The sequence below is a fragment of the Pyrus communis genome, chromosome 13 (genome assembly GCF_041283825.1).
Source record: "Pyrus communis isolate YQ-2024b chromosome 13, ASM4128382v1, whole genome shotgun sequence".
In the NCBI taxonomy this organism is placed as follows: Eukaryota; Viridiplantae; Streptophyta; class Magnoliopsida; order Rosales; family Rosaceae; genus Pyrus; species Pyrus communis.
The window spans coordinates 11,963,739-11,985,575 of record NC_142577.1 but is presented as its reverse complement, the minus strand read 5'-3'; the positions used below and the strand labels follow the sequence as shown (position 1 = coordinate 11,985,575).

The 21,837-nt window shown below is 39.8% G+C and overlaps 1 protein-coding gene across 1 annotated transcript; it reads right to left on the bottom strand.

Moving 5' to 3' along the window:
- Positions 1–689: 689 nt before the first annotated feature.
- Positions 690–3,911, bottom strand: LOC137736498 (CASP-like protein 2C1). The gene is made up of 3 exons (XM_068475762.2): positions 3,635–3,911; positions 3,401–3,542; positions 690–1,278 (listed from the first exon to the last, which is right to left on the bottom strand). Exons 1-3 carry the CDS (start codon positions 3,814–3,816, stop codon positions 1,024–1,026), a joined length of 579 nt encoding a protein of 192 aa, XP_068331863.1. The 5' UTR covers positions 3,817–3,911; the 3' UTR covers positions 690–1,023.
- Between the last annotated feature and the right edge of the window lie 17,926 nt (positions 3,912–21,837).

The window sequence follows — 21,837 nt, the reverse complement described above, 5'->3', positions numbered from 1 at the left end:
ACAAATAAATATTGGTCATTACCCTAGTGACACTTGTGAAAGTAATATAGATTGCAAAAGTAACGGGTTAATGAAATATTGGGATGGACTAATAGCTAAAACTGGGCCAACATATTTGATCCAAAATTAACAGTGAGTCCCAATAGCAGAAAATATAAAATACGGGTTCTCATACCTGGTGATTATATTGGATGATCATGTTTGATCTGAAAGACACGTGATCTAATTCGAACATGGACATAATCAGATCCTTTAACTCTTAGAGTTTTTATAATTTAGGATGAATATGGACATAATCAGATCCTTTAAGTCTTAGAGTTTTTATAATTTAGAATTGACTTACGGCGCAAGTAATCATAACTTTTAGGAGGATGTATAATATCTACTTCTAAATATCCTCTATCAGCTGGAACCAAAGGGCTCACTTGGAGATCAAAAAGAGCATATGGCAATGAGGCCTTCATTGCAGAACAGATCTTTGAGGAAACATCGGCAAAGTTCCAGATGTCTTGCTGTGCTTCTGGCTTCTACTCTATCAAGTGTGAAACTTCGAATGATTTATTACAATGACAATAGCCATGCTTATTTGATATTCGATAGTAAAATACGAAGCATTTCGATCGTTATGCTAAGAGTAATGCCGAATCCAGTCAAGCAAAATACATCTAACCTTAGATGGCAACACATAATTTACAATAGAATCTTATATTTGGCAATTTTTGCATCTTATTGCAATTCATAACCAAGCAAACGACATGCGTTTTATTTATATGCAGTTTCAAGAGGTCCTAATGCATTGCATTGGATACTTGAAATACATAATCTAATGGGACATTTACTGATCAAACATATCTATAACACATGTTTAACATACTTTTAAGACGCGTGGCATCGCGGTCTTAACTGCTAGTAATTACCTATAGCATTTTAGTGACCAAGCGCTTATTTGGTTACATTATATTTTATTTATAAATGAACATACGTGGTAAATTTTTAGTTTTTTCTTTTTTCTGAGATCGTTGGTCATCCTGCAGTCTTTAACTGAAGAAATTGTTTTGGTGTGTAAAGCCTAAAGAGGTTGAAAGCGCTGATGGAGGATACGAAAGCCATTACGATACATGCTGCATATCCACATGTCAAAGCCCCACCAATTTGAAAGCAAAATCTTGTATATTTGCTGCACAACTTGATCCATTGAAAATCTTCTTGCCCTGTTACTGCTAAAAGTGAAGCCTGGAACGTAGCTGAGTTTGCACCAAATGTGACGTACACTGCCATCTGTTTAACAAAATGTTGGGTTTTTGTTATCCTGAAACAAATTTTCCATTTATATGCTCTGTAAATTAATACGCATTAAGCAGACAGAATACATGGTTATTAAAAGAAACGAACCGAACTTACTTCGAATCTTTTTTTCTTTATTTTAAACGAATTTAATGGCCAAAAAAAATACATGATCCGTATCAAAATAATAACAAAAAAGCACAAAAATTTATTAAATCAAACCAATTTCTAAAGAACCCTTTTAATATGCTCTGATTGTTAGTATCATGAAATTTTGAGGAAAAGCATAGTACTACCTTATCTTGTGGACTGATGAAAATTTGATAATGCCCTCGAAAAAGGGTGCAACAGCACGCTCATATTTTTTGAATTCGAAAGCCATATTTTCTAACACTACAAGTTTGCGTGATGAATTGTAAAACAAATAAAGTCTGGATTGTGGATAGTAAATAAACAAAAATAAAAATTTCATTTGACATTTGTCACGCCATACATCAATTGTAAAAAAATATTTCATCAATATATGACAATAATATTGGACACCACGGTTGAAAAACATTAAATTTGACACAATACTTCACATTGTCATATAATCCATCAATTATAGTTTAACTTTTATAATTTCTCATTCCCATTAAAAATGCTCTTACGTAAGAAAATAGAAAAAGGCTTGCACACTTACTTACGTAGATGTTTTAAATATGTTATATAATTCTTTTATTATCAAAACCATGCTTTAGGAGGATTTCAACTTTCATCCTCTGATAAGTAATAGAGAGGTTTGGTTTACAAATAAAATTTTTTGTAAGCGCTTGGGAATAAAGACGATCTTAGCTTTAAGACTAGCACGCATATATAATATGCATCAACCAATCAGTAAACCCCACAATTTCCTCTGATCGTATCGTATCATATCATATCAAATCATAGTCCCTTTCACACCCTCCAACTCACAGAGCCAATTGCGTCAAATGCCCCACAAAACATTAACTTCCTTTCCCATGTTCGATTATCTTTCTTCTCTCTCTACCACTACATAACAGGGAAAGAAAGAGATAGGAGGGATGCCCAACGTGTACGGGAAATTTCTCCCACTAATACTATCACAACCAGAGTACCTCTTGATATAAGTATATATATATATATATATATATATATATGATGTATGTCACTTAGTATTACAGTTTAGTAATATTTCTCTTACTTGTAAGTGAGAGATCTTAGGTTCGATTCTCGTCAAAGGCGAATTTGAACTACGTTACTACTAACTCATTATGAGACTAAGCATCTCTCTCCCTTCTAATGTAGATAATATCGTTTGTTCATGAAAAAAGAAAAAAAATATATCCATGTATAAAAAAATTTTCCGGCCATGGTACACAGAGACTAGCCAGGGAGGGCCACTGGGAGGATTTTCAAATGAGTGAGAGAGTGAGTGAGAGAAAGGAGAACTTAAATTAATGGGGAGAGTCCCTCAGCGGATGACTATATGATCTTAAATTAATGGGGAAAGTCCTTCAGCGGATGATTATATGGTCTTAAATTAATGGGGAAAGTCCTTCAGCGGATGATTATATGGTCTTAAATTAATGGGGAAAGTCCTTCAGAATGACTATATGGTCTTCAATTCTTGGGCCTTAGGCACCCCAAGCACCGAAATAAGAAAACAAAAATAAAGACTACTTATCGCCGTACCGAAACAATGAACAAACGATACAATCCAAATAGTGCTTCCGATCCCGTAATCTTGTTGTGTCGTGGACTCATAAAAGATACTAGCATATAACTACACATTTTGTATGTGTTAATATTTTTTATTTTTGTTTTTAAAATGAGAAAGAATAGAGGGTAAAAGAGAATGTGGGAGTCGGAGTGGTTAAAGAAGTTTATTTTTAATTTTTCATATTAGATATATGCTAAAATCACATGTAGATGAGGTTTAAATAAAAAACAGCAAGATTTGGTTACTCTCCATAATTTTGTTGTTGGGATGGAAGATGTATTTTTATCCTTCTTTGATTGACAAATAGGATTTTGTTAATAGGTAGTTTAGATTGATAAAAATACTACAGAAATGAGAAACAAAATATACGAACGTCAGGGGAAGGAGTAATACCTGATCCAACAAGAAACAAATCCAAGCTAGGTATATATTAGTCCGCACTTTCAGATTTGGTTTGAAGCAAGCTGACAGAGAAGATTTTCCTACTTGAAGCAAATTATAACCCGCAGCCACCGAAACTACATAAACCAAAAGCCTAACAAAGAGGACAAAATATTGAATAGAGCATATAAGCTGAGGGACTGCAGCATATAAACATAGAAAAAGAAAAATTTTAAGAGATCTTACAAGAGTGCATTCAAATCTCTGAAGGTGGCTTTTCGATAGAAGAAAACTACATATTTGGTTTGGGAATCAAATCCTACTAAACATGCAGTAAGGACTAGTATTAAAACTGCGGAAAGCCTTAGAAAAGCCTCCGTTTCTGCCATGCCATACTTCATTTTCTCTGACTGAACAATCTGGTTCATATTCCTTCTTCTCGTTGCTCCATGACTTCATTTATTGGAGAGGATGAATGGAACATAGGGTTTGGAGAGCACAACAGTTCTGGACCAATGGTATGAAAATTTCCGCGTTGTCCACGAAAGTGACAAGTCCCACATACTAAAGACAGTAGGTGAAATAAAGTTTTTTTCACCGAAATACAGCTGATTTATGGTTGAGCCTCATCACCCTATAAACTTAAGTTTTTCAGATGAAGTGGGATTACATATATGTTCTATCAAATTAGTTAAGATTCGGGCTTTCTATTGTAAGGATACTTTCATACGTTATTGATACAATTAGAACTATCTATATTTTAGATCCTTATTCAACGTTCATCTGTGAAAAAAAATCCATCTAAATTAAAAAAATGTTTGGTCATATAAAATGTGAATGATTGATTATATAAAGCTAAAATGAAATGCAGATAATTAAACGACTTTCTAATTACTAATTGGAGCGATTTCTAACATTCAAAGAGAATTCAGAAACTAAATAGTTCTTATTGTTGAATCACACCTTCAAAAAAATAAGACGCTAATAACATATATCGTTAAAAGGTCTATATCAAGATTTATAATTAGACAAGATGAGAGAGGGAAAAGAAAGCTCTTCCTACGACTCCGTGCCCCTTTCTCACATTCAGAAACCTCTAAAGCTTTGAAACCCTTCCTGCTTCCTTGCTCCGGCTTGGGGTCGGCGGCAGCCCAGTGCCCACCCCTCCTCCCTCTTCTCCTTTCTTACACCCTTTGAACCCTTCCTTTCTCCCCTTCTTTACTTGTTTTTCATCCCATTTTCTTCCACCCTTTATTACCTCCATATCTCCCCTTCTCTCCCTTAGTTTTCCCCCTACCATCTAATCTCCTCCTTTTCCCCCCGACTCCAAACCACCATGGTTGGTGATTTGGATTTTCTTTTTATGCATTTACCTTTCAACTTTCTCATTTCTGAGCATTTTGTGTCTCAGGTTGCTCTGTGCTTGGTCTTAGTTGTCCTTGAGTTTATCTCAAATTTGGCTTCTATACCTTGGTCCTCTCCAAATATCGCTCCTCACTATGAATTTATAAACCATCCACCCTTGATGCTCGTTTCATTGGGTGTCTCTTCTTAGGATCTCCTGCAGAGGTGCACTTTGATGGCTTGTAGCATTTAAAGTGCATTTTGCACTATTTGGTAGGATTATGGAAGCGCTCTCAGCGCAGGTAGCTTGCCTACCCCATTTTCCATTCATCCACTTGGTTCTTCAACCCTTCTTTCAGATGATGGCGACAAATCTACGGTGGCAGTGGTGCTGTTTTTGTGGAGGTGGCTACTTTACATTTTTATGTCTAGGCATTTATGGTTGTTAGTTGCGTTGGGCTGCATACTTTGGGCCCATTTCATTGTAATCTTTTTTTATGGAGTTGGGCTTTTGCTTAGCTATTCTGAACTCTCTTTTTAAGTTATCCTCACCTTGTACTAGCTTTATTTTTTTAATAAAATTTACTTTGATTAAAAAAAAAAAAAAAAAAAAAAAAAAAAAAGAAAAAAAAAGAGACAAGATTAGGGCAGTTGAAATATTTGTTATGGTCTATAACTGATTTACAGTTAATAATTCTTAAACAAAAACAGTAGAGTGGGTGGAAACTTTTGGAAACTCAGCGTGGACGTATTTTATGTTATTTTAATAATAAAACAAATAAATAGACTTAATAACTCAACTCCACTGCTCGGAAGGAAGGAGTTTACCTGCCCCTGCTGCAAACCCGTCATAATCATGAAAATGTGATTGTCAAGGCCCAAGGAGCTTCAATATATAGTAGGATTAAAAGTCTCAAACTATTCAAGATTTTGATTGTTCATGCCCAACGGTACCAAGCGTGTCATTTTCATTCATAAATGTGAGATTAATATTAAATTTGTGATAAGGATTTTGCAACCTGCAAAAATAGAGAGCAAAACACTTCAAATACTTACAAGAGTACAAAGTAATTGTAAAATAGATGACTCTAGCAAAGTCGTTCTCTACAGGGATTTAATGAATAATTTGTATCAAACCAAATCTTAATTAATTATTTAAAAAAAAGTTTGAAAAAATGTTAATTTTGTAATTTCAAATAATATAAACGAACTTAATAGAAAATAATTAACTAAGTGCCAAAATAAAATAACCTAAAAAAAAAAGATTTTTGAAAATTAAATTGTAAAAGCCTAGGATTCCACCGTCACCTTAACAATCCTATGTAATTCTTTCAATTACTTATGAATTACACATGCATATTTTGAAGGTTTGGTTTTCCTAAAATGTGCCTACTTGGACCTCTAACATAGAGCGTAGATCAAGCATGCAACCCGTATGTGGTATTCAAATCAAATATAAACATACATGACTCGTTAAGTTTTGTGAAACCTTTTGAAAAACCATACAACCCTTAAGACGTGGTATTCATCCTAAGTGAACTTGCACATATTAATCACAAGAAGCCTTCATCAATTTCAGGGACCAACCTCCTACCAAAATTGTGACATCCCACATCACCCAAGGGAGTGATCCTTAAATGTATATTCCAATCCCTACCTAGCACGAGGTCTTATTGGGAGCTCACTGGCTTCAGGTTCCGTAGGAACTCTGAAGTTAAGCGAGAAGGGGGCTAGAGCAATCCCATAATGGGTGACCCACTAGGAAGTTGCTCGTGAGTTCCTAAAAACAAAACCGTGAGGGAATGGTAAGCCCAAAGCGGACAATATCGTGCTACGATGATCACTCTAGGTGATGTGGGATGTTACAATCCACCCCCCTTAGGGGCCCGATGTCCTCGTCGGCACACTTCCGACTAGGGATTGGCTCTGATACCAAATTGTCACATCTTGGCCCGGGGCGGATCACTTCCCAGGCCCGCTCCACCACCGTAGCATGATATTGTTCGCTTTGGGCTTACCATTCCCTCATAGTTTTGTTTTTGGGAACTCACGAGCAACTTCCCAGTGGGTCACCCATCATGGGATTGCTCTAGCCCCCTTCTCGCTTAACTTCGGAGTTCCTACGGAATCTGAAGCCAGTGAGCTCCCAAAATGTCTCATGTTAGGTAGGGATGGAAATATACATAAGGATCACTCCCCTGGGCGATATGGGATGTTACAATCCACTCCCCTTAGGGGCCCAACATCCTTGTCGACACACTTTCGGCTAGGGATTGGCTCTGATACCAAATTGTCACATCCCGGCCTGGGACAGATCACTTCCTGGGCCCGTTCCACCACCGTAGCACGATATTGTCCGCTTTGGGCGATGTGGGATGTCACAATCCACCCCTTTAGGGGCCCGATGTCCTTGTGGGCACACCACGGTCAGGGTTAGGCTCTGATAGCAGTTGTCACATCCCGGCCCGGGGCGGATCACTTCTCGGGCCCACTTCACTATCGTAGCACGATATTGTCTGCTTTGGGCTTACCATTCCCTCACAGTTTTGTTTTTGGGAACTCACGAGCAACTTCCCAGCGGGTCACCCATCATCGGCTTGCTCTAGCCCCCTTCTCGCTTAACTTCGGAGTTCCTACGGAACCCAAAACCAGTGAGCTTCCAAAAAGCCTCGTGCTAGGTAAGGATGGAAATATACACAAGGATCACTCCCTTGGGCGATGTGGGATGTTACAATCCACCCCTCTTAGAGGCCCGACATCCTCGTCGGCACACTTCCGGCTAGGGATTGGCTTTGATACCAAATTGTCATATCCCGGCCCGGTGCGGATCACTTCCCGGGCCTGCTCCACCACCGTAGCACGATATTGTCTGCTATTGTGACATCCCATATCACCAAGGGGAGTGATCCTTAAATGTATATTCTCATCCCTACCTAACACGAGGTCTTTTGGGAGCTTACTGGCTTCGGGTTTCGTAGGAACTCCGAAGTTAAGCGAGAAGGGGGCTAGAGCAATCCCATGATGGGTGACCCACTGGGAAGTTCCTCGTGAGTTCCCAAAAACAAAACCGTGAGGGAATGATAAACCCAAAGTAGACAATATCATGCTACGGTGGTGGAACGGGGCCCAGGAAGTGATCAGCCCCAGGTCGAGATGTGACAATTGGTATCAGAGTAATGTGGGATGTCACTATCCACCCCCTTAGGGGCCCAACGTCCTCGTCGGCACACCACGACCAAAGTTAGGCTCTGATACCAAATTGTCACATCCCCGCCTGGGGAGGACCACTTCCCGGGCCCGCTCCTCCACCGTAGCACGATATTGTCCGTTTTGGGCTTACCATTCCCTCACGGTTTTATTTTTAGGAACTCACGAGCAACTTCCTAGTGGGTCACCCATCATGGGATTGCTCAAGCCCCCTTCTCGCTTAACTTTAGAGTTCCTACGGAACCCGAAGCCAGTGAGCTCCCAAAAGGCCTCGTGCTAGGTAGGGATGGGAATATACATTTAAGGATCACTCCCCTAGGTGATGTGGGATGTCAAAATCCACCCCCTTAGGGGCCCGATGTCCTCGTCGGCACACACGCAACCAGGGTTAGGCTCTGATATAAAATTGTCATATCCCGCCCCGGGGCCTTGGGCCCGCTCCACCACCGTAGCACAATATTTTCCGCTTTGGGCTTACCATTCCCTCACTGTTTTGTTTTTGGGAACTCACAAGTAACTTCCTAATGGGTCACCCATCATGAGATTACTCTAGCCCCCTTCTCGCTTAACTTCGGAGTTCCTACGGAACCCGAAGCCAGTGAGCTCCCAAAAGGCCTCATGCTAGGTAGGGATGGGAATATACATTTAAGGATCACTCCCCTGGGTGATGTGGGATGCGGATCACATCCCGGGCCCGCTCCACCACCGTAGCACGATATTGTCCGCTTTAGGTTTACCATTCCCTCACGGTTTTGTTTTTGGGAACTCACGAGCAACGTCCCAGTGGGTCACCCATCATGGGATTGCTCTAGCCCCCTTCTCGCTTAACTTCCTAATGGGTCACCCATCATGAGATTGCTCTAGCCCCCTTCTCGCTTAACTTCAGAGTTCCTACGGAACCCGAAGCCAGTGAGCTCCCAAAAGGCCTCATGCTAGGTAGGGATGGGAATATACATTTAAGGATCACTCCCCTGGGTGATGTGGGATGCGGATCACATCCCGAGCCCGCTCCACCACCGTAGCACGATATTGTCTGCTTTAGGTTTACCATTCCCTCACGGTTTTGTTTTTAGGAACTCACGAGCAACGTCCCAGTGGGTCACCCATCATGGGATTGCTTTAGCCCCTTCTCGCTTAACTTCGGAGTTCCTACGGAACCCGAAGCCAGTGAGCTCCCAAAAGGTCTCGTGCTAGGTAGGGATGGGAATATACATTTAAGGATCACTCCCCTGGGTGATGTGGGATGTCACAAAAATTGCATCAAATTAATTTTCTAAAGATCCTAATGGTAGCTAAGCTTTAAGAAAATTAGATAGTTTGTATAATAAGCAAATTGAAAAGAGACTACATATTCTTGCTAAGACTCGTGGCTTCACCCTAGCAAAAGGAGAATCAGTTATGCATATTCATAATAAAAATCACGAAGTTCTTTATTGAAATAATAAAAGATCGAAAACACCTTGAATGTAAAAGTCTGAAAATCTCTACACTTGGCCAATTTCCTCTCTTCAAGAACGCATGGAGAAGAAGTAGAAGAAATAATAGGGCCGACAAGGCTTATTTAACCTAGTAAAAATTAAATCCTCTTAATAAAGGTCTCCCAATCAAACTAGGAAACTAAATACCAAAATAAAATAGGAAACATAACCCTAAATTAAATGATAAAATTCACCTAAAATCTGCATAGCTATGTTTTGGACCCCTAATCTGCTCCAAAACCGGCCCAATATAGCTGAATTTAAAGTTTGGATATTTTGAACACTTCTCCAGAAGATCACGAACCAATCAAAGGTCATTTTGGGCTCCAAAAACGCAATTTAAGCCCAAAAACGTCATTTTTCAGTACCGCACACTGCTCCTTTATTCCATCGCCAGAAAATAACCGCTTGGTAGAAAAATCCCAAATTTTGACACGAATACGCCAAGAGACACATTAACGTCCTACAACTTGACTCACTCCAAATTTCGTCCATTTGATCATGTTTTTCTCCAAAGGAAATCAAATATCTTATATTAAAAATATAAATCAAAGTATTAAAATTCTCACAAAATAACCACTAAATTATAACTAAGAATAGGGTAAAATATATAGTATAAAATCAACTCATCAAATACCCCCAAACTTAACTTTTTGCTTGTCCTCAAGCAAAACAAAACTAACAAACTAGAAACTTAACTAAGACAATTTTCACTTTAAGTTGCAAGCCATATAAAACGTTAAAAATCAGAATATATTTTCAAAAATTCTAACTAATCCCACTATAGAGTCTAAGCCATTTAGAATCAATTAGAAAACAATTCATGAACTTCCTTTGGTGTAAAGTGAACTAACATGGTTAACGAGACTCGACTAAAACCCTTACCACTCGTCCTTTTACATACTAACTTCAAACATAGCTATTTTTTTTTTCTTCCTTCTTTTCGATTTTTCTCAATTTTTTTTTTTCACACAATTTTTTTTCCTTAACAGTAGTGGTCGTGCAATGTCAGTTCACTTAAGCTTTTGATCCAACCCATGTAACAAGCTTTAGGTCAATGACTCCAAAACCACAATGGCTTTAGAGCACTAGGTGTAAAACATCCCTAATGACTTACTAACTCGAGCTGAAAAGGTCACAAAACCAACAAACCACCCGCCCCATGCCAAAACTCAACCGTTTGATGCGAGAATCACTACTGATTAGGCAGGATTGGCCCGGTTACTAAGCAAAGCCTTTGGTGGAACAATTATTACTTTATTTATAAGAACTAAACTTCACTATATTTAGAACCAAAACTAAAAATTAACTTAGACTAAAAGTAAGTGTTTCATTCTCACTCCCCCACAAACTATGTTGGTGAATGTGCAAATTTTCAAAGTATAACACATGAATTTCAAAGTATAATTCATGAATTAGTGTCTAAGCAACGATAAATAGAAAAAGACTCTATTGTGGGAATAATCTTCACCATGTCCATTTGTTCTTACGCTTAAAATAATCTATAGATATTAACTTAAAAATAATGAAACTTTTTAACTTGACTCAAAAATTAAAAATCTAAAAATTCTTATTTCCCACCCCCAAACTTAAATCACACATTGTAACATCCCACATCGCCTAGGGGAGTGGATCCTGTAAGCCTTATATGTATATTCCCATCTCTACCTAGCACGAGACCTTTTGGGAGCTCACTGGCTTCGTGTTCCATTGGAACTCTGAAGTTAAGTGAGTTCGCGCAAGAGCAATCCCAAGATGGATGACCCGCTGGGAGGTTCTCGTGTGAGTTCCAAAAACAAGACCATGAGGGCGTGGTCGGGGCCCAAAGCTGACAATATCATGCTACGGTGGAGTCGAGTCGGGGATGTGGTGGGGGCCCAAGCTGAGATGTGACAATTTGGTATCAGAGCATAAGTTTGGGTAGTATTGCGTCCATCACATGCGTGAAGTAAGCATTCTTGGTTCTTGTGTCTAATGTTCGAATCTTGCCACCTTGTCGAATATGGAAAAATATGCTAGCTTTTCCAAAGTTTTGGACAGTTATGTTGTCTTCATGACATTTTAGAAGATCATTTCGGCAATGTCCTTAGAATTAAAACAAAAATTTTACTTGTGGATGAAAGGTGTAGATTTGAGGCAAGTTGATGGCCTAAGTTAATGTATTGATAACCGTGTATCACCAGAGATTTTATCAAATAATTCTATCATTATTCTTCCAGCGTTAGTATTGATCTTTTTGAGATTGGAAATCTCAGCTAGTCTTGATTTCTTGGTAGCATTTCACGGAAGATCATCCGAGGGATAATTACTTTTGGTCCCTGTTAACACTAATATCTTTAAACGTACTTGTGTTCATGCTGGAGCTTCAGGAGGAGGATCGACTCTCGATAAAGTCCTTTTTGAAAATAGATCTTTAGCAAGGTCTTTTTTTTTTTCCAGCCTTGGAATTTTTCGACCAACACTTATTCCCAGATTTTGCTTTTATAGTTATTCTTATTAAATGGGGAGGATAGGCTTGCGAGTGTAAGTTTTCAAATCCTGGGAGTAGTAGAAATCCGAAAAGCAATCATCAAATCCTCCTAGGATCAATGAACTACTTCGCTTGAGCTGAATAAACTAGGATCGTGGAAGCTTAGGATAAAGCTTGGGATTAGAATAGTTAACTCATGGTTGTTTTTACCTTATCACCTACCTAGGTAAACGAAACCTCTTCGACTAGCCACCTCTCGATCACTTCCATAGGTAGATAGTAGAATTGAATTACGGGATAATATCTCACTGTTAGAGTGATTTAAGTGTCGAGGAAACTGTGTGGACCTTTTAGTTTGTGTCGTAGAGTTGGTTAGTAGTATTGTATGTTTCGAGGACATATACTTTTGGCGTCGTATCCTAATCTTACCGGCATACCCCCAAATTGTTAAGTGATGTACATCATCGACCCACTTCCTAGTATTACACCAATTTTCCTTGCTTCATATTGAACGTTTCTAACGTCATTGAGAAACTTGGTTACAAAGTTTACCAATTAGGAATTTACCCAACCAGGGACTAAACACTTTATCGTAGGAACCTTAAACCTTTCGGCTACAGTGTTTTCCTCACTTATGACCGAGGAAAGTTAAATTAAAGTGGGTTGTTGGAAATGATTAAAGTTTTTAACAACTGAAGTGTTGTCCAATCTTACCCCTATTTTACACCTTTTGTTGACTCTGATCGTTTAAAATCCAGTGTGATGTGTTCTTTGGATGTTTCGATTCGGCAAAGGCAACATGACGGAGTTTTTCTTTTATTTCCCAATGGTTATAACCGTTCAAAACGAGCCATTTTACTCATGCTCTAAAGTCAACGGTCGTCATCTTATTTCGGAAGCTAGATGACACTTCTCCATGGAAATTTTGGTGATGTATGGTGATTGTCAATTGATGTGACAAGTCAATTCACCTTCCATTAGTTCAAAAGGACAACATTTTCATTTCTTGGTGCTGGAAGGTCTTCTAGTTAACCTTGGGTACGTGTTTACCCTACTGCACTTTGTATTGCCTTAAAGCAGAAGCACTAGCTAGAAAAACCATTGACGTTGAAAGTGCAGTAGTAACTATTAATTACTTAATCACCTAGCAAATACTCAGTTGAACGAATCTTACCGTGGTAATCAAATATCTTGAAAGCTATTGTCGTATTTTGATGTTATGCATCCAGTCCAGTTATCTCTTATTCTAAATTTGATGGACTTGCTTTGATCCTCAAATTCTCGAGTATTCTTCTAGCTTTCTCGACATAGGCACTTTCTCATTAAGTTCGAGGGAACTTCATTATGAATTTGCTTGCTAAAGCGTTGCAGACTATGTTAGCTCGACCACATAACATGTATGTCACTATTATATCTTATCAAGATGTATGTTTACAAGTGTTTGGGAAGCCCTCTTGAAGGCCACGTGTAGTAAGTTGTAGTTGACTATATATTTCCCTCAGACTAACAACCAGTCTGAACGGACTATCCAGACTTTCTTGGTGTGTTACGTTTATTTGCTTTATAGTGGTAGTATAATCACATTTCATACTTATCTTTACTAGAAATGCTTGTAACTCTTCACTAAAAATTGTTGGTCCTTGTTGTGACACTATGGAGACTTGGAATGGAGATTTTTTGCTTAGCACTGGCTTGACTGAGGAGTTTTACGAACAAGTGTTCAATTGTGAGAGTTCACATTATAAAAATGTTATCCTATTGTTGTTGTTACCCAAGGAGGGGGAATGCGTGAGCGCGGTAGAGATTTGACTAGACGTCATTTGTGTATTTCCCAATGGGGGGTATGATGGTAATATTGCACCCTTGGGAATTTGTTACCTACTTAGCATGACAATAGTGAGTTGTCGATATCGCGGACTGCATACCGTAATATCAAGAACTTATTCGTTGGTTTAGTTAAGCAAGTAAATATGTAGGTCTTTTTTTTAAGTTAGTGCATTTTATGTGTTTGTTGTATTTCACCTATTTATTACTTGGGCTCAACCCAAGGATATTATGTACTTACTTTCAGAGTTCGCAACTTTCGATTGCGTAGTTGAAAATGCTATTTCCAGTTTTAAGTATCAATACAACTACTCTAAACCATATGTTATTACATATATATTTTCAACGAGACATTAGTACATATATTTTATGCTTCCTTAACTTTGAGTGTTGTGTCACAACTCATTTTCAATTTTGGGGACGAAATTTTCTTAAGGGGGGTAGATTGTGACAACCCGTCCCTAATTTACGTTTTTATAAATTTTAAAAGCATGAATTGACGAAAATGCCCTAGAGGTAAGGACTTTGACTTCCGTTAACCCTCATTTAGAGAAACGTATAACTTATTCTTTTAGCGTATTTAAGTAATACTTGTCACTATGAATGCATAGGCGAAAGCTGTTTACAAGTATGGATTATAACGGTATAGTTATGGACGTTTGAAGTTGGTTATTTAAAGGTAGTTAATTATTTGAACTCCCACCTTTGTAGGAAGGAGAACCAATCAACATATGGGTTAAGGGGACCAATCTGATTTGGAGGGAGGGAGAGTGAGAGCCAATCAGTAAAAGAAAGAAAAAAAAAAGGGGGAGGGGGGGAAGCTCCTAGCCTTCCCATGGACCCATTGCGACCACCCATCTTCCAAGGCTGATTCCGACCAACTTCGGTGTAGTTTTTTGACGCCACCACCACCATCTTGAAGCTCTCATTCCCTTCTACAAAACCCAATCAAGAACCACCTTGATTAACTACTGTATGAGGCTGTTTGAGACCACGAAAGTCGACGATTCTCGCGGTGCTCCGGCCACCATTTTCAATTTTTCGGCGAATCGGCAAAGCAATGGTTGATGCCACCACTTGGGCTTTGTAGCCCATCATCCCAGGAGAAAATCTCAACCAACCTTAACCCCGTTGGACCACTGTGGAAGACAAATTGACGCCGGGAAGCTTTAGGCACCTGTCGGCTTTGTGGGGAAAATTGACCATCTTCCGTCCACTTTTGGACTTTGTGGTAGGTATAAAAGTTGTTCCTCTCTTTGAGATATTCATTTATGTGAATTTTGGTAATTTTTAGAAATAGTTCAATTTTCCAGCAAGTCGGGGCGGCCAACCGCCACTTGCGGTGGCGCGTGGGCCGAAGGGTCCCCCTGACCTTTCTAGGCTAAATTTGAATACCTTGGTTCCATTTGTGAAGTTCGATTGACGAAATTCCGTCATTTGAACTTAGTTCCATTAAGGGCCGCCACTTGATTATTACAGCAACCGACGATCTGATCGTTGGATCATCATTAAATTTTAATACATTATATTACGTAATATTTGAGGATATTAGAAACTTATAGATTGAGAATTGGACATACGGATCTTCCCAAATTGGATTTGTAAGTTCGTAAAATAAAACGTTGACCACCACTTGAATTGGCAATTGGAGGTGGATCGTAATGAAACTTTAGTATGATGTCTTAGAAGCACAATGTGGATCTTTGAAAGTTACAGATCGAAAATCTAAAACGTGGATCTTCTGGATCAAGTTATGTAGTGTTGTGGACCTTACCGTCGGTCTTTGACTGATGATTGACTTTTGGTCAATAGGTCCCAAATCATTCTAGAACGTCTTTGGGGATATGTTTTATGTAAGTTGCGTGTTTTATCGATAAGAACTCTAAGATGTGATTTGATAATTGTTATAGGCGACGATGGTTCGTGATGGTGAGTCGTAGCGTGGACCTCAGGTGAATGGGTCTTTTCCTTTTATCGTATATGGATATAACTGATAATGCCACAAATGCTTTTAAATTGTTCTATGCATTTTATGCCATGTTATATATATATATATATATATGTTACAATACTATGGTATGGTTGAGTTTTAGATTGCATTATGGTATATCTATATGCATATTATCAGCATATAATTACTGTGAATGCTTTGAAGTACTAAGTTGAACTACGAATGGCTTGATCCCATTTGAGGGTACGTAGGCAGTCTAACAAGACAGTTAGATGCAGCCATAAAACAATCCAAAATTAACATGGTACTTGATTTCTTTAAGGAAAAAAGTTATGATGGCTAACAGTGTAGAGATTAACCATGATTTTATTTTGGCCTATTACCAGGTTTAGTTTCGATTAAGAATTTTTGGGACATTAAAGTGGTTATGCCAAATGACACTGCGGACGCCCAAGTAAATTTCAGGTGAGTACATGTTGATGATAGTGATTGCAATGTGTATGGTTATGTTTATATGCATTTAGTGCTCATTATCCTGCACCTCGGTGTTAGTGCTCTGCCCTAGGACAGGGCCTAGCCTTCACGTGATCGTTCACCTCCCACACCACACACTCACCTCAGATCTAAGGTAGGTGCCAGCTTGTTGTACAGACCACATTAGGTAGTTCTGACTCATAGATGACTTGCAATACTTCGCACAGCCTTCACGTGATCGTAGCACTTGAGCGTATTTATTTACACCCAGCCTATCATATAGACCATATTAGGTAGTTCCAACTCGTGAGCAGGAATTGATAGATGAGCTATATAGGCAACTCCGACATTGTCGTACATGTTGCAATGATAGGCAACTCCGACACTGTTGTATAGGTCACCTATGAGTCTTACAGATTGCATTAGGCAACTCTGACATATATGCTAGCATTGATTGATGAGATATGGATGAGTCGTACAGGTCACTATAGGTGACTCCGACTCATGTGCTAGCAATGATTTATTGAGCACATGATTATTTATATTACTCATGAGATGCTGTGTCGTGGTATATTTATAGATTTACTGTTGATATACTTTTGATTTTACATTGATACATGGTATGATTCTTTTTATAATGATCTAGAATGTTTTTATAAAAATTTTATTTCCAGGGCCACTAACCTTTGCTTTGTTTCCACCCTCCAGGTTGTTTTTTAGCTGAGCTTTCTTATCGACGAGGATTCATAGGCAAATCTTGGTATTGTAGATTACCTTCGATGGTATGATTCTCAATCCACTCTACTTTACTTATGCTCTGACATCACGTGTGAAATGGGTTCATTTCCCCTCACAGCGTACTCTTGTATTTAGGCACTTTTAGATTTAAATTTATTCACAGTTTCCCACATCACTATACTTTATGGCTTCGTGACCTTCTTGGTGTTGGCTAGCACAACTTGATTTGGAGTCCAAGTGGACTTTCTGGGTCGGGGTGTGTCAGTTTGATATCAGAGCCAATCCTTGGCCGGAATTGTGCCGACGAAGACGTCAGGCCCCTAAGGGTGGTGGATTGTAACATCCCACATCTCCTAGGGGAGTGGATCTTGTAAGCCTTATATGTATATTCCCATGTCTACCTAGCACGAGGCCTTTTGAGAACTCACTAGCTTCGGGTTCCATTGGAACTCCGGAGTTAAGCGAGTTCGCGCGTGAGCAATCCCATGATGGGTGACCGACTGGGAAGTTTTCGTGAGGACGTGGTCGGGGCCTAAAGCGGACAATATCGTATTACGGTGAAGTCGAGCCCGAGATGTGGTGGGGGTCCGGGCCAGGATGTGACACACATTGTCCTCAAGGTGTAGAAAATAAAATAAAAGTAAAAGGAAACTTAAAAACAAAAAGAAAAATATACAAAGACCATATTTTACGAAAAAGAAAAGACAAAAATGAAAACTAGAAGATAAAATAATAATAATAATAATAAACAAAATGGAAAATAAAAGAAATGAGAGGGAATCAGCACACCTGGATTTGAAGGGATGACCTCGTGCTTGATGGATTGATGTGACCTATTAGGCTAGGAAAGATCCAAGTCAACTACGAGCCTGAGCAACCCATTTGTTTGTTGAAGTTCAATCTCGGAAGCAAGCCCAGAACCAAAAAGAGATAAAAATGTTGAATATGTAATAAGAAAACACCATCATGAGGTGTCGAACTCGTGAATTGCTGGTCTAACATGAGGTGTTAAGCCTCTTCACGCGGACCACACGTGGTGACGGGAACCCTAGCAGATTCATATAAAAATAAGTTTTAGTTCTCACTAGAAATAGTACCCGCGCATTGCTGCGAGACTAGAAACTGTATGAAAAATTATGTTTTTCTTGACCCTAAAAACTACAAGCCTACGTGGCGCACAGGCCGAGTAACTAATGAGTTAACTATGTCCTTCGATTGATGCAAGGCATGCCAACTCGTCGGCTGAGCTCGATCGAGGAGTAAAATTTGTTGATGTTGCATTGAGCGCGCTGCTAACTTCTTGATCTTACGATTGCAACCGAGGAAAGAACACATCTCGGCCTTCGGGTTCTCGAGCTTGAAGACAAGGCTACTAGTTATGCGAAGTTCATGAATCATCAGCACCGAGTTCGGTCACGATGATTATATTCGTAAGAGTATAAGCACATCGAACCGGCTCTAAATTATACGGACACATGTACTCAAAAGAGATGTATGTCTTGATGGTAAATGTGGTTCGGCCGTCAGAATGCCAAACTCTTAAACTCACTTGTGCTCAAATGTAATTCATTTAAATGACTTGACCAAATAGGTGGTAACCATGTCATAAGGCGCCAAAATACAACTCATGCAACGAAAAAATGTCGTTTAGTTGGTTAATCACCAGTTTAGAATCACCAAAGATGAGGACACGGGCTGCTCTTAAGTCATGAACGACATGAAGGCCGATGATAAAAGCTTAAATTCGGCCTAATTATTCATGTAGTTGAAGCCTAATTATTCACGATTGAAGTTGCTTCTTGGTCGTCAGGGGTGGAGCACTAATGATTATGCGAGCTTTATTTTCATCTACTTTGATGCCACGATAGTGCACAAGAAAATCCAAAAAGTTACCAGCTGATACACCAAAGGCGCACTTGGCCAGGTTCATTTTGAGATTATGATGCCACATATGAAGGAACGCTTACCGAGGATCATCCAGATGCGTTCGGCGGCTCTTCAATTTCACTACGTCATCGTCAATATATACTTCTATGACCGTACCGATCAAATCATGGAATGTGGTATTCATAGCTCGTTGTTTTGTGGCACCAGCGTTCTTGAGGCCGAATGGCATGACGACCCATTCGTATGTGCCGAGTGCCCCTGGGCAACGAAAAATGGTTTTGTGAACGTCAGTTTCGGCTATAAAGATCTGGTTGTAGCCAGCATGGCAGTCCATGAAGGACAATATTTCATGATTGGCTGCAACATCAATTAACAAATTTGAAATCGGCATCGGGTATTCATCCTTAGGATTGGCAAGATTCAAATTACGAAAATTGATACAGATGAGTACGGCGTCATTTTTCTTGAGCGACGGGACGATATTGGCAAGCCACTTGACGTACTGTGCAGTCTGAATAAACCCGACTTTTAAAAGTTGAACTAGTTTATCTTTTATGCCAAGCTATACTTCGGTTGAGAATCGGTGAGGGGGCTATCGGAAAGGCTTACAACCAACTTTGATGCATAATTCATGTTTAACAAGATCCCGATCGAGGCTCGGCATCTCATGGTAACTCTAAGCAAAACAATCTTTAAACTCATTTAGCAATTTACAATATTTGATCTTTACGGAGTGAGGTAACAACGCACTAATAAATAACGTCCGAAGGTCATCGGCCATTCCAACATTTATTTCTTCTAACGGATCCTTGACTTGGGGTCGACTGTCTTCGAGTTCGGCCGACGCGGCTTGAACTTTGTCTAACGATAATATTGGGTCGTTATCTCCCTCGGCCAAAAATTCGATTAAGTTTATGCCTGAGTATGGATGCTTGGAAATAGCATACCAATGAGTCAACAAATGTTCTATGGTGGATGAAACTGCGGCCTGACGCATTTCTTGTTGGGCGTCAGTCATCAATGTTGGTAATTAAGTCTACCAAGCCGAATCTCGCCGAATCTCGGTATACAGTCTCGGCGCCTACCTTGATGGCTTTCTGGACTGAGATTCGAGTCGGCCGTCCGTCCTCACTAAAACCCTATAGGGTCATGTAGCCAACGTGATCGTTATAGTAGCGGGACTGAATCATGTTGGTCTCGAACGACTGATTATCGATTGGGCTAACCACAACCAATTTGTCGTCCCAAAAGATGAGAACCTAGTATAGCGACGAAGGAATGTAGCTTGTTTGATGAATCCAGTCACGGCCAAGCAATACGTTATATTCGGTCTTTGAGTCAATTATAAAGAATGTAGTGATGTGGTTGCAACCTGCAACACTTACATCTAATGGGAGTACCCCGTTGGTTTGGGACTTGTCGCTGACAAAGCTATTCATTGTTATTCCTGACGATATGAGTTCATCATTAGAGTGGTGTAATGCCTTCATGATGGATATAGGCATGATGTTAACTGTGGCTCTACAATCAACAAACACCTTAGAAATTGGGTATCCTTCAAAATGAGTCGTAACGTACAACAGCTTTAGATGTTGGAGATTAACAGAAAAAGAGGAAGGAAACAATTCGGCCAAGGCTACTTTAAGTTTGTCGTCCTTACTCGCTTGCCCATCTTCTTAAGTGGTGATGAAATAGACTTGTGTTGCTTCCTCGGCAACAACGTCCCCATTCAAGAAATTTGACTGGTGTGTGGTTGGTCGAAATTCAGCGGGTAAAACATGAACCATGCTTATTTCCATGTTTTCAAGGACCGAAGGACCCATTGGGTCTTGGTCTTCTTCCTCTGGGTGATCGAGGGTAGTATCATGCTTTTGAGCATTCTTGTTATGGCCATCGTCTGCCTCATCGAATGCTTGCTCTTATGGAATGGCACCTAGACATGGTTCATTATGGTTGTTGTCTTCGAGCATGCTCGATGCTTGATTTTGTCCTTGCAATGTTTTACGGGCTCGTTCTTCATAGGCGATTTAAGCGTTCCTTGTGTCTAGATATGCATCTAAACGTGCCACACGATCCTTTTTATCGGCCGTAAGGCCGAAGAGGGATACGGCCAAGAAGACTTCGAAATGATATTGCAAATGTTGGAGATCTTCAAGGGAGAAAGAAAGTCCGGTGATGTCTATGTATGTGTATGTGTCGACTTCAAAGCCGAGGACTCGAGCCTCACGTATATGCTAGAACCTAGCTTTTATTGCTGGATCAGAGGTTTTCTGGATAATCTGTTCAGCATCTGGACAAGTTAGTGTCAGGTCAAGGGCTTCTTGACATGCCTTGGGAAGGCCATACAAGTCATTGGCGGAATGCTTCTTGTGAAATTCTCGCATGTACTCTAAGGATTCACCGAGGAATGGAGGGTGTAGATTCCGCCGGACTTTTATTAATGGCTCTTACGGGGGTACTGGAGGGAAGCTTGCTTTTGGCTTCTTGTCTGAAATGCTCGAGACAAGTTTTCATCTTCCCAGGCCAAAGAATGATTTTGATGTGTTTTTCGGACTCTTCAATGTTGGTTTCAAAGTCGTGATCAAATGCCTTTTTCTCTTGAAGTAATTCGACTATAATGGTCGGGGTTGGTCGGTCATTACTGATTCCTGCTGCCTCTTTTGGCTGCCACCTGGTAGTCGAATTAGCTTGTGTTTCCTACAGTCGGGCCCTGCAGTCTATTCGCTGACGGCGACGTTTTTGAGGATTGGATAACGTTGTATACATGCCAGTAGGAGAATTGTAACTATACCAACGTTGGTCGCATGGCTTAGGTGGCTTGAAGGTTTTTTGACTCATCGATGAACTCGAACTGCTGAAGTTACGTGAGTAATAATCCTCATTATAAAACGGCACACCAAAGTCAAGACGCCGTCTGGCTGAGGTTGGACCATTTAGTCGTTCATGAGGGCCGAGTCTCTCAAACATCTTCTGGCGTTGGTCGGCACTGAGTTCTTTTGGAGGTGTTGTTGCGGTCGTGTACGGTTGCCATGAAGTTGGAGCCTAGGCTGTTTTCTTTTTAGGTTCGGTTAGGATG

Coding starts and splice junctions, on each gene's coding strand:
- LOC137736498 (XM_068475762.2), bottom strand. CDS start 3,816: ATGAACCAGATTGTTCAGTCAGAGAAAATGAAGTATGGCATGGCAGAA. Junction 3,543..3,634: donor AGAGATTTGAATGCACTCTT/GTAAGATCTCTT, acceptor CCTCTTTGTTAG/GCTTTTGGTTTATGTAGTTT. Junction 1,279..3,400: donor TTTGTTTCTTGTTGGATCAG/GTATTACTCCTT, acceptor TTTGTTAAACAG/ATGGCAGTGTACGTCACATT.